At 48.7% G+C, this 18,462-nt stretch overlaps 1 protein-coding gene across 1 annotated transcript in view; it reads right to left on the bottom strand.

Annotated features, from left to right (window-relative positions):
• Positions 1 to 443: 443 nt before the first annotated feature.
• Positions 444 to 18,462, bottom strand: part of LOC129849681 (cAMP-dependent protein kinase type I-beta regulatory subunit-like) — a gene marked incomplete at its 5' end in the record, with an annotated part of 20,601 nt that continues 2,582 nt past the window's right edge. The window contains 2 exons of the mRNA XM_055916490.1: positions 444 to 653; positions 13,634 to 13,680. Of these exons, the coding sequence (XP_055772465.1) occupies positions 459 to 653; positions 13,634 to 13,680 (242 nt within the window). The remainder of the gene's footprint in view (positions 654 to 13,633; positions 13,681 to 18,462) is intronic.

Genomic DNA, 18,462 nt, shown 5'->3' with positions numbered 1-18,462 from the left:
CAGACAGGTTGGTGTCTGGACAGAGGCAGTAGAGTCAGACAGGTTGGTGTCTGGACAGAGGCAGTAGAGTCAGACAGGTTGGTGTCTGGACAGAGGCAGTAGAGTCAGACAGGTTGGTGCCTTTACAGAGGCAGAGGACAGCTGTGCCAGGTGTACTCTATGTGTGTCTGTTATGTACTAAGAGGATGTGTCAGTAGCTGCTACGGTTGTGTGTCTGTTTATGCCTTTCTGTGTGTGTGTGTGTGTGTGTGTGTGTGTGTGTGTGTGTGTGTGTGTGTGTGTGTGTGTGTGTGTTTATGCATGTGTGTATTTGTACCATGAGGATGCGTTTGTAGCTGTCCTGGTCGTGTGTGTGTGTGTGTGTGTGTGTGTGTGTGTGTGTGTGTGTGTGTGTGTGTGTGTGTGTGTTTCTACACGTGTGTATCAATACCATGAGGATGCGTCGGTAGCTGTCCTGGTCATGTGTGTGTGTTTCTACATGTGTGTATCTGTACCATGAGGATGCGTCGGTAGCTGTCCCGGTCGATGCCCCACAGCTTCATGTCAGTCTTGGCCTTGACGGTAGCGGCTCGGGGGGTCCCGTAGATCAGGGCCAGCTCCCCAAAGCTGCCCCCCTCCCCGATACTGGTCACCCACTCTCCGTTCACATAGACCTGTAGAGAGAGAGACACACACAGACAAATACTGTGAGAGCGGCTTCCGTGGGCTGTAACAGCCTCCCACAATACTGTGCGTGGGTAATGTGTTTAGCTACACGGGCATATTGTTGTTAAACACAACACTTACTGTAAGATCATCAGATTTCAGATTGTGTCTGAACAAAAGTATCTCCACTGAATTGGCCAATCAAAGAATATGATCCTAATTATCCTGCAGCAACAGGAAATGGGAATTATTGTGTTGCATTATGGCATTTTGTAGGGGTTGATCCATTTTTAGTTAAGACAAACTCAAGCCTGGAAATGAGAAACTTCAGAAGCCTCTTTAAGATCCTACCTCTGTAGCTAGGACCAAGTGTTTACCTGACCATGTGACCTGACCAGGACACAGCCCTAGATCTTGGGCCGTGGCTATAGTCCACTCATATGAAACCAGGCCCTACTTGGAACTCTTTGTAGTGAGGTCAGTGAGTGTGAGGAGGGCTGTGAGGGGTTACTGTGAGGTTGAGCTGTGTGTGCGGTTAGGAAGAGGGGTTAGGGTGAGTGTGAGGAGGGGTGTGAGGGTGAGGGGTTAGTGTGAGGGGTTAGGGTGAGTGTGAGGAAGAGTGTGAGGGTGAGGGGTTAATGTGAGGGGTTAGGGTGAGTGTGAGGAGGAGTGTGAGGGTGAGGGGTTAATGTGAGGGGTTAGTGTGAGGGATTAGGGTCTCTAGTTACAGACAGGGCTCAGGGTGGTGGTGGACATGGGTGTGAACACGACACCCTGACCGTGGACCATTACCCTCCATTATAGGGTCAAACACAGAGGTCCCTCCCTGACCGGACGGCTGTCTCCACTACACACCTCTCTGAACCCCCCTCTACCTCCTTTCTCCCCACATCTCTCCGTTTCCCTTTCCAACCCACTCACACCTCTACCTCCTTTCTCCCCACATCTCTCCCGTTTCCATTTCCAACCCACTCACACCTCTACCTCCTTTCTCCCCACATCTCTCCCGTTTCCATTTCCAACCCACTCACACTTCTACCTCCTTTCTCCCCACATCTCTCCCGTTTCCCTTTCCAACCCACTCACACTTCTACCTCCTTTCTCCCCACATCTCTCCCGTTTCCATTTCCAACCCACTCACACCTCTACCTCCTTTCTCCCCACATCTCTCCCGTTTCACTTTCCAACCCACTCACACTTCTACCTCCTTCGCCCTCCTCTCCCCTTCTGTTTTTTCTCTCCCTTCGCCCTCCCCTTTCTATCTACTTCATCCATGTCTCTCTATACCTTGCCTCTTGTTCCCCCTCTTCCTCCTTACCCCAAATATCCTCTTCCCCTCAATCCCCATCCCTCCATCTCTCCCCATCCCTCCATCTCCCCTCCTTGTTTCCTGGGTCTTAGCTCTGATGGCTGGACCCCCCTGAGCATTTGATCCCCTCTAAGCCAGAGGAAGGGACACTAAAAGCCCTCTATCTCTCCTATCTCTCTCTCCCTCCCTTCTCTGTCTCGCCGTCTGTGGTGTGTGTGACTTCCCTTTGATTAAGGGGTGATGGAGGTGGGAAAGCTGTGGTGGACTTAAACGCCCAAATCTCTCACTCTTGCTCGGCCTCTCTCACACAACCCAGAACTGCGGTCACTGGATGGCCTGCTTAGCTCACACACACACACACACACACACACACACACACACACACACACACACACACACACACACACACACACACACACACACACACACACACACACACACACACACACACACACACACACACACACAATACGGCCTCACAGAGCCCCCTTCAGTCCACGGATACAGTTTCACCTGTTGACATACAATCCACTGTTGACTTAATAACACTGAGAGAAGGAAAGAAGGAGAAGAAAGTTAGAGAAGGAGGGAAGGAGAGAGAGAGAGGGGGAGGAAGGGAGATCTGAGAGTGGGGTAAACTCTTAGAAAAAAGGGTTCCAAAAGGGTTCTTCAGCTGTCCCCTTAGGAGAACTCTTTTTGGTTACAGGTTAAACCCTTTTAGGTTACATGTAGAACCCTCTGTATAAATGGTTCTACATATAAACCAAAAGGGTTCTACCTGGAACCAAAAGGGTTCTACCTGCAATCTAAAAGGGTTCGTCAAAGGGTACAGCCGAATAACCCATTAAGGTTCTAGATAGCACCTTTTTTTCCTAAGAGTGTAGGCATGTAGGTCCACAGCTCATCTCCTGTGTATCCATCTATCTGATGGCTTGTGAATGGTCAGGATTCCTCTATGGTCCTTATCTTCACAGAGTGCTTCAAGAGGAGCACAGGTGAATGATCTCACAATGATCTCATGGTCCACAGCTGAATGATCTCACAATGATCCCATGGTCCACAGGTGAATGATCTCACAATGATCCCATGATCCACAGGTGAATGATCCCACAATGATCCCATGGTCCACAGGTGAATGATCTCACAATGATCCCATGGTCCACAGGTGAATGATCCCATAATGATCCCATGGTCCACAGGTGAACGATCCCATAATGATCCCATTTTCCACAGGTGAACGATCCCATAATGATCCCATGTTCCACAGGTGAACGATCCCATAATGATCCCATGTTCCACAGGTGAACGATCCCATAATGATCCCATGTTCCACAGGTGAACGATCCCATAATGATCCCATGTTCCACAGGTGAATGATCCCACAATGATCCCATGGTCCACAGGTGAATGATCCCATAATGATCCCATGTTCCACAGGTGAATGATCCCATAATGATCCCATGGTCCACAGGTGAATGATCCCATAATGATCCCATGGTCCACAGGTGAACGATCCCATAATGATCCCATGGTCCACAGGTGAATGATCCCACAATGATCCCATGTTCCACAGGTGAACGATCCCATAATGATCCCATTTTCCACAGGTGAACGATCCCATAATGATCCCATGTTCCACAGCTGAACGATCCCATAATGATCCCATGTTCCACAGGTGAACGATCCCATAATGATCCCATGTTCCACAGCTGAACGATCCCATAATGATCCCATGGTCCACAGGTGAATGATCCCATAATGATCCCATGGTCCACAGGTGAATGATCCCATAATGATCCCATGGTCCACAGGTGAATGATCCCATAATGATCCCATGGTCCACAGGTGAATGATCCCATAATGATCCCATGGTCCACAGGTGAATGATCCCACAATGATCCCATGGTCCACAGGTGAATGATCCCACAATGATCCCATGGTCCACAGGTGAATGATCCCACAATGATCCCATGGTCCACAGGTGAATGATCCCACAATGATCCCATGGTCCACAGGTGAATGATCCCATAATGATCCCATGGTCCACAGGTGAATGATCCCACAATGATCCCATGGTCCACAGGTGAATGATCCCACAATGATCCCATGGTCCACAGGTGAATGATCCCACAATGATCCCATGGTCCACAGGTGAATGATCCCACAATGATCCCATGGTCCACAGGTGAATGATCCCACAATGATCCCATGGTCCACAGGTGAATGATCCCATAATGATCCCATGGTCCAGACGACATCCCTAACCGCGTCCTCAGAGCATGCGCAGACCAGCTGGCTGGAATGTTTAGGACATATTCAATCCATCCCTATCCCAGTCTGTTGTCTCCATATGCTTCAAGATGGCCAACATTGTTCCTGTTCCCAAGAAAGCTAAGGTAACTGAGCTAAATGACTACAGCCTCGTAGCACTCACTTCTGTCATCATGAAGTGCTTTGAGAGGCTATTTAAGGATCATATCACCTCCACCCTACCTGACACCCTAAAACCCACAGTAATTTGCTTACCGCCCCAAAAGATCCACAGATGATGCAATCGTCATCGCACTGCACACTGCCTGATCCCATCTGGACAAAAGGAATACCTATGTAAGAATGCTGTTCATTGACTATAGCTCAGCCTTCAACACCATAGTGCCCTCCAAGCTCATCATTAAGCTCGGGGCCCTGGGTCTGAACCCCGCCCTGTGCATCTGGGTCCTGGATTTCCTGACGGGCCGCCCCCAGGTGGTGAAGGTAGGAAACAACATCTCCACTCCGCTGATCCTCAACACAGGGACCCCACAAAGGTGCGTGCTCAGCCTCCTCCTGTACTCCCTGTTCATCCATGACTGCGTGGTCATGCATGCCTCCAACTCAATCATCAAGTTTCCAGAAGACAACAGTAGTGGGCTTGATCACCAACAACGACGAGACAGCCTACAGGGAGGACGTGATGGCGGACTTCAGGAAACAGCAGAGCGAGCACGCCCCCATCCACATCGATGGAGCCGCGGTGGAGAGGGTGAAAAGCTCCCTGGCGTACACATCACTGACATTCGGAAATGGTCCACCCACACAGACAGTGTGGTGAAGAAGGTGTAACAGCACCTCTTTAACTTCAGGAGGCCCCTAAGACCCTCACTAACTTTTACAGATGCACCATTGAGAGCATCCTGTCGGGCTGTATCACTGCCTGGTACGGTAACTGCACCGCCCGCAACCGCAAGGCTCTCCAGAGGGTGGTGCGGTCTGCCTTACACATCACTGGGGGCAAACTACCTGCCCTCCAGGACACCTACACCACCCGATGTCACAGGAAGGCCAAAACGATCATCAAGGACATCAACCACCAGAGCCACTGCCTGTTCATCCCGCTATCATCCAGAAGGAGAGGTCAGTACAGGTGCATCAAAGCTGGTACTCAGAGACTGAAAAAGGCCATCAGACTGTTAAATAGCCATCACTAGCCGGCCCCCACTCGCTGTTTATTACCTATGTAATGTCACTTTACAAATGACCTCGACTAACCTGGCAACGCCACTCCGACATTGCACATCCTAATATTTATATATTTCTTAATTCCATTATTTTACTTTTAGATGTGAGTATTGTTGTGTATTGTTAGATATTACTGCACTGTTGGCGCTAGGAACACAAGCATTTCACTACACCACAATAACATTTGCGAACCATGTGTATGCGACCAATAACATCTGCTAACCATGTGTATGTGACCAATAACATCTGCTAACTATGTGTATGTGACCAATAACATCTGCTAACCATGTGTATGTGACCAATAACATCTGCTAACTATGTGTATGTGACCAATAACATCTGCTAACCATGTGTATGTGACCAATAACATCTGCTAACCATGTGTATGTGACCAATAACATCTGCTAACCATGTGTATGTGACCAATAACATCTGCTAACTATGTGTATGTGACCAATAACATCTGCTAAATATGTGTATGTGACCAATAACATCTGCTAAGTATGTGTATGTGACCAATAACATCTGCTAACCATGTGTATGTGACCAATAACATCTGCTAACTATGTGTATGTGACCAATAACATCTGCTAACCATGTGTATGTGACCAATAACATCTGCTAAATATGTGTATGTGACCAATAACATCTGCTAAGTATGTGTATGTGACCAATAACATCTGCTAAATATGTGTATGTGACCAATAACATCTGCTAAGTATGTGTATGTGACCAATAACATCTGCTAACCATGTGTATGTGACCAATAACATCTGCTAACTATGTGTATGTGACCAATAACATCTGCTAACCATGTGTATGTGACCAATAACATCTGCTAAATATGTGTATGTGACCAATAACATCTGCTAAGTATGTGTATGTGACCAATAACATCTGCTAAATATGTGTATGTGACCAATAACATCTGCTAAATATGTGTATGTGACCAATAACATCTGCTAAGTATGTGTATGTGACCAATAACATCTGCTAACCATGTGTATGTGACCAATAACATCTGCTAACCATGTGTATGTGACCAATAACATCTGCTAACCATGTGTATGTGACCAATAACATCTGCTAAATATGTGTATGTGACCAATAACATCTGCTAAATATGTGTATGTGACCAATAACATCTGCTAAATATGTGTATGTGACCAATAACATCTGCTAAATATGTGTATGTGACCAATAACATCTGCTAACCATGTGTATGTGACCAATAACATCTGCTAACCATGTGTATGTGACCAATAACATCTACTAAATATGTGTATGTGACCAATAACTGTAACGCTCGTCGGAAGAAGTGGACCAAGGTGCAGCGTGGTACATGTTCATGATTCATTATTGACTCAGAACACCAAGCAAAACAACAAAAGAATAACGAACATCACGTTCTGTAGGCTTCACAAAGCTAACAAAAAACAACATCCCACAACTAAGGTGGAAAAACAGGCTGCCTAAGTATGATTCCCAATCAGAGACAACAGTAGACAGCTGTCCCTGATTGAGAACCATACCCGGCCAAAACATAGAAATAAAAAACATAGAATGCCCACCCCACATCACACCCTGACCTAACCAAATAGAGAAATAAAACGGCTCTCTAAGGTCAGGGCGTGACAATAACATCTGCTAACCATGTGTATGTGTCCAATAACATCTGCTAACCATGTGTATGTGACCAATAACATCTGCTAAATATGTGTATGTGACCAATAAATCTGCTAAATATGTGTATGTGACCAATAACATCTGTTAAATATGTGTGTGTGACCAATAACATCTGTTAAATATGTGTATGTGACCAATAAGATTTGATTTAGTCCACAGCTTTTCTTTTATTATCTGGCCAGACATGAGGAGGGTTAGGGCAGGGCTGGATGGTCTGAGCTGGGTTGTCCTGGGCTAGCCTTGTATCCTGGAATGGACATATTGAGGGTTATCGTCAGTGTGGATAAAGGGCTTGTCTTGGGCTAGGACATATTGAGGGTTATCATCAGTATGGATAAAGGGCTTGTCTTGGGCAAGGACATATTGAGGGTTATCATCAGTATGGATAAAGGGCTTGTCGTGGGCTAGGACATATTGAGGGTTATCGTCAGTGTGGATAAAGGGCTTGTCTTGGGCTAGGACATATTGAGGGTTATCATCAGTATGGATAAAGGGCTTGTCGTGGGCTAGGACATATTGAGGGTTATCATCAGTATGGATAAAGGGCTTGTCTTGGGCTAGGACATATTGAGGGTTATCGTCAGTGTGGATAAAGGGCTTGTCTTGGGCTAGGACATATTGAGGGTTATCATCAGTGTGGATAAAGGGCTTGTCTTGGGCTAGGACATATTGAGGGTTATCGTCAGTGTGGATAAAGGGCTTGTCTTGGGCTAGGACATATTGAGGGTTATCATAAAGTCACATTTTACTAGACACTAATACCACAAAGTGGAATGTCCCAGTACACACTGAGGCGTGCATGCTTGCGTGCATGTGTGTGTGTGTGTTTCCGCGTGCGCACACTTGTGTGTGTGGCGTTAACACCAGCAGCAATTTCATTTCTCCCCTAGTCAGCGGTAGATTTACATTCCGCTTAATGAGAGACATCATCACCACAGTTTAATGGACCCTACACTACGATGGGAAGTTTCACACACACACACATACAGCACTGAGCAGAGCGCTCTGTTTTAAGTTGGGGGGGAGCGAGAAAGAGAGATAGATAGAGAGCAAGAGATAGATAGATAGATAGCGAGAGTGAGGTGGAGAGAGAGAGGGAGAGGTGGAGAGAGAGAGATAGAGAGAGAGAGGGAGGGGAGAGAGAGAGAGGGAGAGAGGGGTGGAGAGAGAGATGTGGAGAGAGAGAGATAGAGAGAGAGAGGGGGAGGGGAGAGAAAGAGAGAGAGCGAAAGAGAAAGAGAGAGATAGATAGGTGGAGAGAGAGGGAGAGGAAGAGAAAGGTGGAGAGAGGGGGGGGAGAGGGGAAGAGAGCAAGAAAGAGAGATAGATAGAGAGAGGGAGAGATAGAGAGAGGTGGAGTGAGAGGGAGAGAGAGAGGTGGGGAGAGAGGAGTGGAGAGAGAGAGGTGAAGAGAGAGAGAGAGGGAGAGAGAGGTGGAGAGGGAGAGAGAGAGAGGGAGAGGAGAGAGAGAGAGAGTTGGAGAGAGGGAGAGGGAGAGACGAATAGAGAAATAGTGGAGTATAAAGAGAGAAACAGAGAGCCTCAGCACTGAGCCACATCTCTGAGGTCTGAGCTGGGATGGGTGCAGGCTGACAGGGCTTGGCTGGGATGGGTGCAGGCTGACAGGGCTTGGCTGGGATGGGTGCAGGCTGACAGGGCTTGGCCTGGGGAGTGGATGTTCCAGATTCTCTGGTGGCAGCCTGAATGTGATGCTGATTCCCAGCCAGCTACCTCTGGGAGCACAGCTATGATATGATAGACTGATACTGCTGCTTATTACAGGGGGACGAGGAGACAGAGGAGAGGGTTATGTAGCTCACATATCCATCTCTCCTCACTCTACTGTGGAGAGAGGGAGGGAGGGAGACATTTAGATTCTGTCAGGGAGCAATGTTGAAGGTACGTGTGTGTGTGTGTGTGTGTGTGTGTGTGTGTGTGTGTGTGTGTGTGTGTGTGTGTGTGTGTGTGTGTGTGTGTGTGTGTGTGTGTGTGTGTGTGTGTGTGTGTGTGTGTGTGTGTGTGTGTGTGTGTGTGTGTGAAAATAACTGCCCCACACACACACACAATGACTTATGTAATAATACAGAAGAAAAGAACACGACATTATTTATGAAAACTGAGTTATCATATCACAGAGGAACTACTTTAAAATGGTGTAAGAACAAGTAAATAAGAGAGACAGAATGAAACAAAAGAGGAGGGAAAAGATAAACAGAGGAATGTACTTCCACTAGAATGCCTCCATTGAGTCACTATCCCCTTATCAGGTCTTTAAAACAGACCCCTCAGGGATTTACACGGTAGATAGCAGAGGGAGTTGTGGGAGGCTTGGGTAAACATCCCTGGCTGAACCCGTGTTTAACCATCTACAGGAACAACTGGGTCGTCTTCATTAGGCACCAAATGAAAAAAAAACAGACTGGAACAGATGATACCAAGTCAGTTGTACAACTGAACACATTCAACTGAAATGCGTCTTCCGCATTGAACCCAACCCTTCTGAATCAGAGAGGTGGGGGGGCTGTTATCAACATTGGTGCCCGGGAACAGTGGGTTAACTGCCTTGCTCAGGGGCAGAACGACTTTGTCCCCTTTCGGTTACTGGACCAACGCTCCTACCCGCCAGGCTACCAGCCGCCGAGGGACTATACCTGGGTTTGTACAATGCTCTTTTTCATTTTCCGTTGCAGAACCTTTTAGAATGTTTTGCTACGATCTCCACAGTTATGGCTGCCGTCACCATTCTAGTTCACTCCAAAATCTAAATGGGGTCAGACGCTTTGAGAACACAAAAGTAGTCTAATGTCAAGATGAGTCTACATCCTTCACCATCAATCCCAAATGAAATAATACATACCCATGGCACAGCTGATCTTTCCCATTCCCTTTACTGTTGGCCCAGTGGTAGGTAGACCTGCTGTATCAGGGCACTATCGCACCAACCCTCTCTCTCCCTCTCCCCCACCCCTTCTCTTTCTCTCTCCCGCTCCCCTTATCCCTCTCTCTCCCTCTCCTTCACCCCTCTCTCTCCCTCTCCTCCACTCCCTCATCCCTCTCTCTCCCTCTCCTCTCCTCCACTCCCTTATCCCTCTCTCTCCCTCTCCTCCACTCCCTTATCCCTCTCTCTCCCTCTCCTCTACTCCACTCCCTTATCCCTCTCTCACTCTCCTTCACCCCTTATCCCTCTCTCTCCCTCTCCTCCACTCCCTTATCCCTCTCTCTCCCTCTCCTCCACTCCCTTATCCCTCTCTCTCCCTCTCATCCACTCCCTTATCCCTCTCTCACTCTCCTCCACTCCCTTCCCTCTCTCTCCCTCTCCTCCACTCCCTTATCCCTCTCTCTCCCTCTTCCCCACTCCCTTATCCCTCTCTCTCCCTCTCCTCCACTCCCTTATCCCTCTCTCTCCCTCTCCTCCACTCCCTTATCCCTCTCTCCCTCTCCCCCACTCCCTTCCCTCTCTCTCCCTCTCCTCCACTCCCTTATCCCTCTCTCTCCCTCTCCTCCACTCCCTTCCCTCTCTCTCCCTCTCCTCCACTCCCTTATCCCTCTCTCTCCCTCTCCTCCACTCCCTTATCCCTCTCTCTCCCTCTCCTCCACTCCCTTATCCCTCTCTCTCCCTCTCATCCACTCTCTTATCCCTCTCTCTCCCTCTCATCCACTCCCTTATCCCTCTCTCTCCCTCTCCCCCACTCCCTTCCCTCTCTCTCCCTCTCCTCCACTCCCTTATCCCTCTCTCTCCCTCTCCTCCACTCCCTTCCCTCTCCCTCTCCTCTCCTCCACTCCCTTATCCCTCTCTCACTCTCCTTCACCCCTTATCCCTCTCTCTCCCTCTCCTCCACTCCCTTATCCCTCTCTCTCCCTCTCCTCCACTCCCTTATCCCTCTCTCTCCCTCTCCTCCACTCCCTTATCCCTCTCTCACTCTCCTCCACTCCCTTCCCTCTCTCTCCCTCTCCTCCACTCCCCTCCCTCCCTCTCCCTCTCCTCCACTCCCTTATCCCTCTCCTCCACTCCCTTATCCCTCTCTCTCCCTCTCCTCCACTCCCTTATCCCTCTCTCTCCCTCTCCTCCACTCCCTTATCCCTCTCTCTCCCTCTCCCCCACTCCCTTCCCTCTCTCTCCCTCTCCTCCACTCCCTTATCCCTCTCTCTCCCTCTCCTCCACTCCCTTCCCTCTCTCCCTCTCCTCCACTCCCTTCCCTCTCTCTCCCTTTCCTCCACTCCCTTCCCTCTCTCTCCCTCTCATCCACTACCTTCCCTCTCTCTCCCTCTCCTCCACTCCCTTCCCTCTCTCTCCCTCTCCTCCACTCCCTTATCCCTCTCTCCCTCTCCTCCACTCCCTTATCCCTCTCTCTCCCTCTCCTTCACTCCCTTATCCCTCTCTCTCCCTCTCATCCACTCCCTTATCCCTCTCTCACTCTCCTCCACTCCCGTCCCTCTCTCTCCCTCTCCTCCACTCCCTTCCCTCTCTCTCCCTCTCCTCCACTCCCTTATCCCTCTCTCTCCACTCATCCATCCATCTCTGTCTGGGTCTGACTGTGCTCTCTGATACGCTCGGTGGAGCTCGCCCATCCGGACAAGTAGGTAGACCTGCTGTATCAGGGCACCATCGCCCCAACCCTCTCCACCACCCCTTCTCTTTCTCTCTCCCTCTCATTCACGCCTTATCCCTCACTCCTTTCTCTCTCGCTCAGCGGAGCTCGCCCACCTGGACCCAGTCCTCTCTGGTTACCTTACGCCTCCTCTCCCTCCCTCCCCCTCCCTCCCTCTCCCTCTCTTCATTGTAAACCGATAAGGCTGTTTCCTGTTTGACGTTCCATCTGTTTTTCTCTTTTATCTCTCCACTTAACTCTATCTCTTTGTCGCTTCGGATTCCTAAAACAAAAAGGTATTCTGACTGTTGTCATTGTGTGGCGTTCAGAGCGTGTCTGAGCCCACACTAGCGTGACCAGACCGCAAGTCAATGAGGTCAGAAAAGACCCCAGGCCAGTGCTCATCATCATTTAACACAAACAGCAGTACAGTTTACCAATGTGAAGTATGTGTTTAGCTTCGGTGATCTGCATGAATGAGGGTGTCCTATTGTGATGGTGAAGTCTTTGTGAGGTAAAGGTAGGTAGGACTGTGTGAGGTAGAGGTAGGTAGGTCTGTGTGAGGTTGAGGTAGGTAGGTACGAGTGAGGTAGAGGTAGGTAGGTGTGTGTGAGGTAGAGGCAGGTAGGTCTGTGTGAAGTAGAGGAAGGTAGGTGTGTGAGGTAGAGGCAGGTAGGACAGTGTGAGGTATGGGTAAGTAGGTCTTTGTGAGGTATGGGTAGGTAGATCTTTGTGAGGTATGGCTAGGTAGGTCTGTGTTAGGTAGAGGTAGGTAGGTTTGTGTGAGGTATGGGTAGGTCGGTCTGTGTGAGGTAGAGGTAGGTGTGAGGTAGAGTCAGGTAGGTCTGTGTTAGGTAGATGTAGGTAGGTGTGCGTGAGGTAGAGGTAGGTAGGTCTGTGTGAGGTAGAGGTAGGTAGGTCTGTCTGAGGTAGAGGTAGGTAGGTCTGTGTGAGGTAGAGGTAGGTAGGTCTGTGCGAGGTAGAGGTAGGTAGGTCTGTGTGAGGTAGAGGTAGGTAGGTATGTGTGAGGTAGAGGTAGGTGTGAGGTAGAGGTAGGTAGCTGTGAGGTAGAGGTAGGTAGGTGTGTGTGAGGTATGGGTAGGTTGGTCTGTGTGAGGTAGAGGTAGGTAGGTCTTTGTGAGGTAGAGGTAGGTTGGTCTGTGTGAGGTAGAGGTAGGTGTGAGGTAGAGGTAGGTAGGTGTGAGGTAGAGGTAGGTTGGTCTGTGTGAGGTAGATAGGTCTGTGTGAGGTAGAGATAGGTAGGTCTGTGTGAGGTAGAGGTAGGTAGGTCTGTGTGAGGTAGAGGTAGGTAGGTCTGTGTGAGGTAGAGGTAGGTAGGTCTGTGTGAGGTATGGGTAGGTTGGTCTGTGTGAGGTAGAGGTAGGTAGGTCTGTGTGAGGTAGAGGTAGGTAGGTCTGTGTGAGGTAGAGGTAGGTAGGTCTGTGTGAGGTAGAGGTAGGTTGGTCTGTGTGAGGTAGAGGTAGGTAGGTCTGTGTGAGGTAGAGGTAGGTTGGTCTGTGTGAGGTAGAGGTAGGTAGGTCTTTGTGAGGTAGAGGTAGGTAGGTCTGTGTGAGGTAGAGGTAGGTAGGTCTGTGTGAGGTAGAGGTAGGTAGGTCTGTGTGAGGTAGAGGTAGGTAGGTCTGTGTGAGTTAGAGGTAGGTAGATCTGTGTGAGGTAGAGGTAGGTAGGTCTGTGTGAGGTATGGGTAGGTAGGTTTGTGTGAGGTAGAGGTAGGTAGGTCTGTGTGAGGTAGAGGTAGGTAGGTCTGTGTGAGGTATGGGTAGGTAGGTTTGGTTAACACTGCTTTTATTAACCCTTATTTTACCAGGTAAGGTGACTGAGAATGACCTGGGGAGTTGTAGGGGAGTGGAGAGGGGAGGAATGAATAAGCCAATGGGAAACTTACATCCACTTCTCCTTGGTCAATCACATAGAAGTTGTCTCCTTCATCACCTGTAGAGGAGAGAGTAAGAGAAGTGTGAGAGAGAGAGAGGGAGAGAGAGAGAGAGAGAGAGAGAGAGAGCTCAGCAAATATCTGGGGCTTAACCAATGATGTTTCAAGCCTGTGTCATTAACCCCTCCCCCTGGTGTATTTCTCCACGGTGGATTGATGGATTTGAACCCTCCTCATTCAGAAATATAAATGTCTGGGCAAACAGTGCAGTGTATTAAGAGCTCAGGACCATTTGTAAAGCGCTTCTGTCCTCCCCACCTTTCCCCACCGTTCATAATGGCTGGATGATACTGTGGAAAATATATGGTTGAGCTTACACACATGTACGCACACAGGCAGACGGACAGACATACAGACAGACAGACAGGCAGGCAGACATAAACACACTTTGTCCACCCCCACAAACACTTCCAGGGAAATCCAATAAGGATGCAAGCCAGAAGCCCTTAACTTTGGGAACCTCGTGTCTCTCTCTCTCTCTCTCTCTCTGTCTCTCTCTCTCTGTCTCTCTCAGAAAAGGGCTGTACCCCTCCCTCTCTCTGTCTCTCTCTCTCAATTCAATTCAATTCAAGGGGCTTTATTGGCATGGGAAACATGTGTTAACATTGCCAAAGCAAATGAGGTAGACAATACACAAAAGTGAAACAAACAAAACTAAACATTACACATACAGAAGTTTCAAAACAATAAAGACATTACGAGTGTCATATTAAATATATACAGTGTTGTAACAATGTACAAATGGTTAAAGCACACAAGTTAAAATAAGTAAGCATAAATATGGGTTGTATTTACAATGGTGTTTGTTTTGCACTGGTTGCCCTTTTCTTGTGGCAACAGGTCACAAATCTTGCTGCTGTGATGGCACACTGTGGAATTTCACCCAGTGGGAGTTTATCAAAATTGGATTTGTTTTCGAATTCTTTGTGGATCTGTGTGATCTGAGGGAAATATGTGTCTCCAATATGGTCATACATTGGGCAGGAGGTTAGGAAGTGCAGCTCGGTTTCCACCTCATTTTGTGGGCAGTGTGCACATTGCCTGTCTTCTCTTGAGAGCAATGTCTGCCTACGGCGGCCTTTCTCAATAGCAAGGCTATGCTCACTGAGTCTGTACATAGTCAAAGCTTTCCTTAAGTTTGGGTCAGTCACAGTGGTCAGGTATTCGGCCACTGTGTACTCTCTGTTTAGGGCCAAATAGCATTCTAGTTTGCTCTGTTTTGTTAATTCTTTCCAATGTGTCAAGTAATTATCTTTTTGTTTTCTCATGATTTGGTTGGGTCTAATTGTGCTGTTGTCCTGGGGCTTTGTGGGGTGTGTTTGTGTTTGTGAACAGAGTCCCAGGACCAGCTTGCTTAGGGGACTCTTCTCCAGGTTCATCTCTCTGTAGGTGATGGCTTTGTTATGGAAGGTTTGGGAATCGCTTCCTTTTAGGTGGTTGTAGAATTTAACGGCTCTTTTCTGGATTTTGATAATTAGTGGGTATCGGCCTAATTCTGCTCTGCATGCATTATTTGGTGTTCTGCGTTGTACACGGAGGATATTTTTGCAGAATTCTGCATGCAGTCTCAATTTGGTGTTTGCCCCATTTTGTGAAATCGTGGTTGGTGAGCGGACCCCAGACCTCACAACCATAAAGGGCAATGGGTTCTATGACTGATTCAAGTATTTTTAGCCAGATCCTGATTGGTATGTTGAAATTTATGTTCCTTTTGATGGCATAGAATGCCCTTCTTGCCTTGTCTCTCAGATCGTTCACAGCTTTGTGGAAGTTACCTGTGGTGCTGATGTTTAGGCCGAGGTATGTATAGTTTTTTGTGTGCTCTAGGGCAACGGTGTCTAGATGGAATTTGTGGTCCTGGCGACTGGACCTTTTTTGGAACACCATTATTTTGGTCTTACTGAGATTTACTGTCAGGGCCCAGGTCTGACAGAATCTGTGCAGAAGATCTAGGTGCTGCTGTAGGCCCTCCTTGGTTGGTGACAGAAGCACCAGATCATCAGCAAACAGTAGACATTTGACTTCGGATTCTAGTAGGGTGAGACCGGGTGCTGCAGACTGTTCTAGTGCCCGCGCCAATTCGTTGATATATATGTTGAAGAGGGTGGGGCTTAAGCTGCATCCCTGTCTCACCCCACGACCCTGTGTGAAGAAATGTGTGTGTTTTTTGCCAATTTTAACCGCACACTTGTTGTCTCTCTCTGTCTCTCTCTCTCTCTCTCTCTCTCTCTCTCTCTCTCAGAAAGGGGCTGTACCCCTCCCTCTCTCTCTCTCTCTCTCTCTCTCTCTCTCTCTCTCTCTCTCTCTCTCTCTCTCTCTCTCAGAAAGGGGCTATACCCCCCCTCTCTCTCTCTCTCTCTCTCCTCAGAAAGGGGCTGTACCCCCCTCTCTCTCTCTCTCTCTCTCTCTCTCTCTCTCTCTCTCTCTCTCTCTCTCTCTCTCTCTCTCTCTCTCTCTCTCTCTGTCTCTCTCTCTCTCTCAGAAAGGGGCTATACCCATCTGTCTCTCTATTCTTTCCAGGGTATTTAAACAGAAGGCCTCTAACAGCGTTAGGACAACAACCTGCCTCGGCCAGAGGGTACATGTGGGGGAGAGACAGTGAGTGTGTGTAAGTGTGTGTGCACATGTGCGAGTGTACGCATGTGTGTTTAACTATGTGTGTGTGTGTGATTGAGGAGTTGAAAGGCTGGAGGATCCCCGTGCTGAGGGTTCACAGGAGTTCATACAGCTAATTAATACTGTGTGTAGAGGCTAGAGTCGTTCATCACACACATTTATCACTGGAGAGGGGAGAGAGGTTCGGGACTGTGTCCTCTCTGTCCCCTCCATTCAACCTGCTTCAACCTGGCCGGCCTTCTTCAGCTCCCTCTCTCCCTCTTTCATCTCATCTCTCTCTGTCTTTCTTTCATTCCCTCATTCTCTCACTCCATTTCTCTATTCTCTCCATTCTTCCTGTCTTTTATCACCTGGGCTGTGAACTCTTTGTTTTTCTTTCTAGCAGAACCCTGAGCTTTAAGACCGCAGGCAAATATTTGACAGAGACACACAAAATTGAGCGCACACACACACACACGCATTCATGCACATGTCTGCACACACACACACACACACACACACACACACACACACACACACACACACACACACACACACACACACACACACACACACACACACACACACACACACACACACACACACACACACACACACACACACACACACACTCAGGTCGATGCACTCCAACACACACAGTAAGAAATACCTTGTTTCAACATAGGGGAAGTGTAACAAGCATTGCTGCCAACGTTCTTTGAGTGTCTTCAAAGGGACTACATCCCCAGGCTCACGTTTGCTTTGTGTCACCTGGCTGGAATGCTATATGTACACCAACGACTGAGGAATACCAGTACAGTCTATTTACAGCAAACAAACTGTTACTGAGAGCTTGTATTGACTCTTTTGATATACTGTGTAGGCATTGCAGTTCTTGACACTCTCAAACTGATGCACCTGGTAAATACTATCACACCCTGTTCAAAGGCACTACAATCTTTTATCTTGCCCATCACCCTCTGAATAGTACACATACACAATACATGTCTCAATTGTCTCAAAGCTTAACAATCCTTCTTTAACCTGTCTCCTACCCTTCATCTATACTGATTAAAGTGGATTTAACAAGTTACATCAATAGGGGCTCATAGCTTTCACCTGGATTCACCTGGTCAGTCTATGTCATGGAAAGAACAGGTGTCCTTAATGTCCTGTACTATATATATATATACATACTGTTAAACCATAGATATCTTTGGTGTAAACATCCAGGAGCTGCAGCAGAGTCCAGACAGTGAACAGTGACATCAGTAGTATGTAGTGTATACTGTAGCAATGTACTGTAGCTATATCACACGGCAGCTGGGAAGATCTCACTCTCTCTCTCTCTCTCTCTCTCTCTCTCTCTCTCTCTCTCTCTCTCTCTCTCTCTCTCCCCGCTCCTCTCTCTCTCTCTCCTCTCTCTCCTCCCCTCCTCTCTCTCTTCCCTCTCTCTCCCTCCCCACTGCCTCTCTCTCTCTCCCTCTGTCTCCCTTCCCCACTGTCTCTCTCTCTCCCTCTGTCTCCCTTCCCCACTGCCTCTCTCTCACCCTCTGTCTCCCATCCCCACTGCCTCTCTCTCTCTCTGTTCTCCTTCCCCACTGCCTCTCTCTCTCCCTCAGTCTCCCTTCCCCACTGCCTCTCTCTCCCTCTGTTCTCCTTCCCCACTGCCTCTCTCTCTCCCTCTGTCTCCCGTCCCCACTGCCTCTCTCTCTCTCTCTGTCTCCCTTCCCCACTGCCTCTCTCTCCCTCTGTTCTCCTTCCCCACTGCCTCTCTCTCTCCCTCTGTTCTCCTTCCCCACTGCCTCTCTCTCTCTCTCTGTCTCCCTTCCCCACTGCCTCTCCCTCAGTCTCCCTTCCCCACTGCCTCTCTCTCCCTCTGTCTCCCTTCCCCACTGCCTCTCTCTCTCCCTCTGTCTCCCTTCCCCACTGCCTCTCTCTCTCCCTCTGTCTCCCTTCCCCACTGCAACTCTCTCTCTCTGTCTCCCTTCCCCACTGCCTCTCTCTCTCCCTCTGTCTCCCTTCCCCACTGCCTCTCTCTCCCCTCTGTCTCCCTTCCCCACTGCCTCTCTCTCTCTCCCTCTGTCTCCCTTCCCCACTGCCTCTCTCTCTCCCTCTGTCTCCCTTCCCCACTGCCTCTCTCTCTCTCTGTTCTCCTTCCCCACTGCCTCTCTCTCTCCCTCAGT

Source organism: Salvelinus fontinalis, unplaced genomic scaffold, assembly GCF_029448725.1.
Source record: "Salvelinus fontinalis isolate EN_2023a unplaced genomic scaffold, ASM2944872v1 scaffold_1626, whole genome shotgun sequence".
NCBI lineage: Eukaryota > Metazoa > Chordata > Actinopteri > Salmoniformes > Salmonidae > Salvelinus > Salvelinus fontinalis.
The sequence above is the reverse complement of the archived record's forward strand: the minus strand, read 5'-3'. Positions and strand labels throughout refer to the sequence as shown.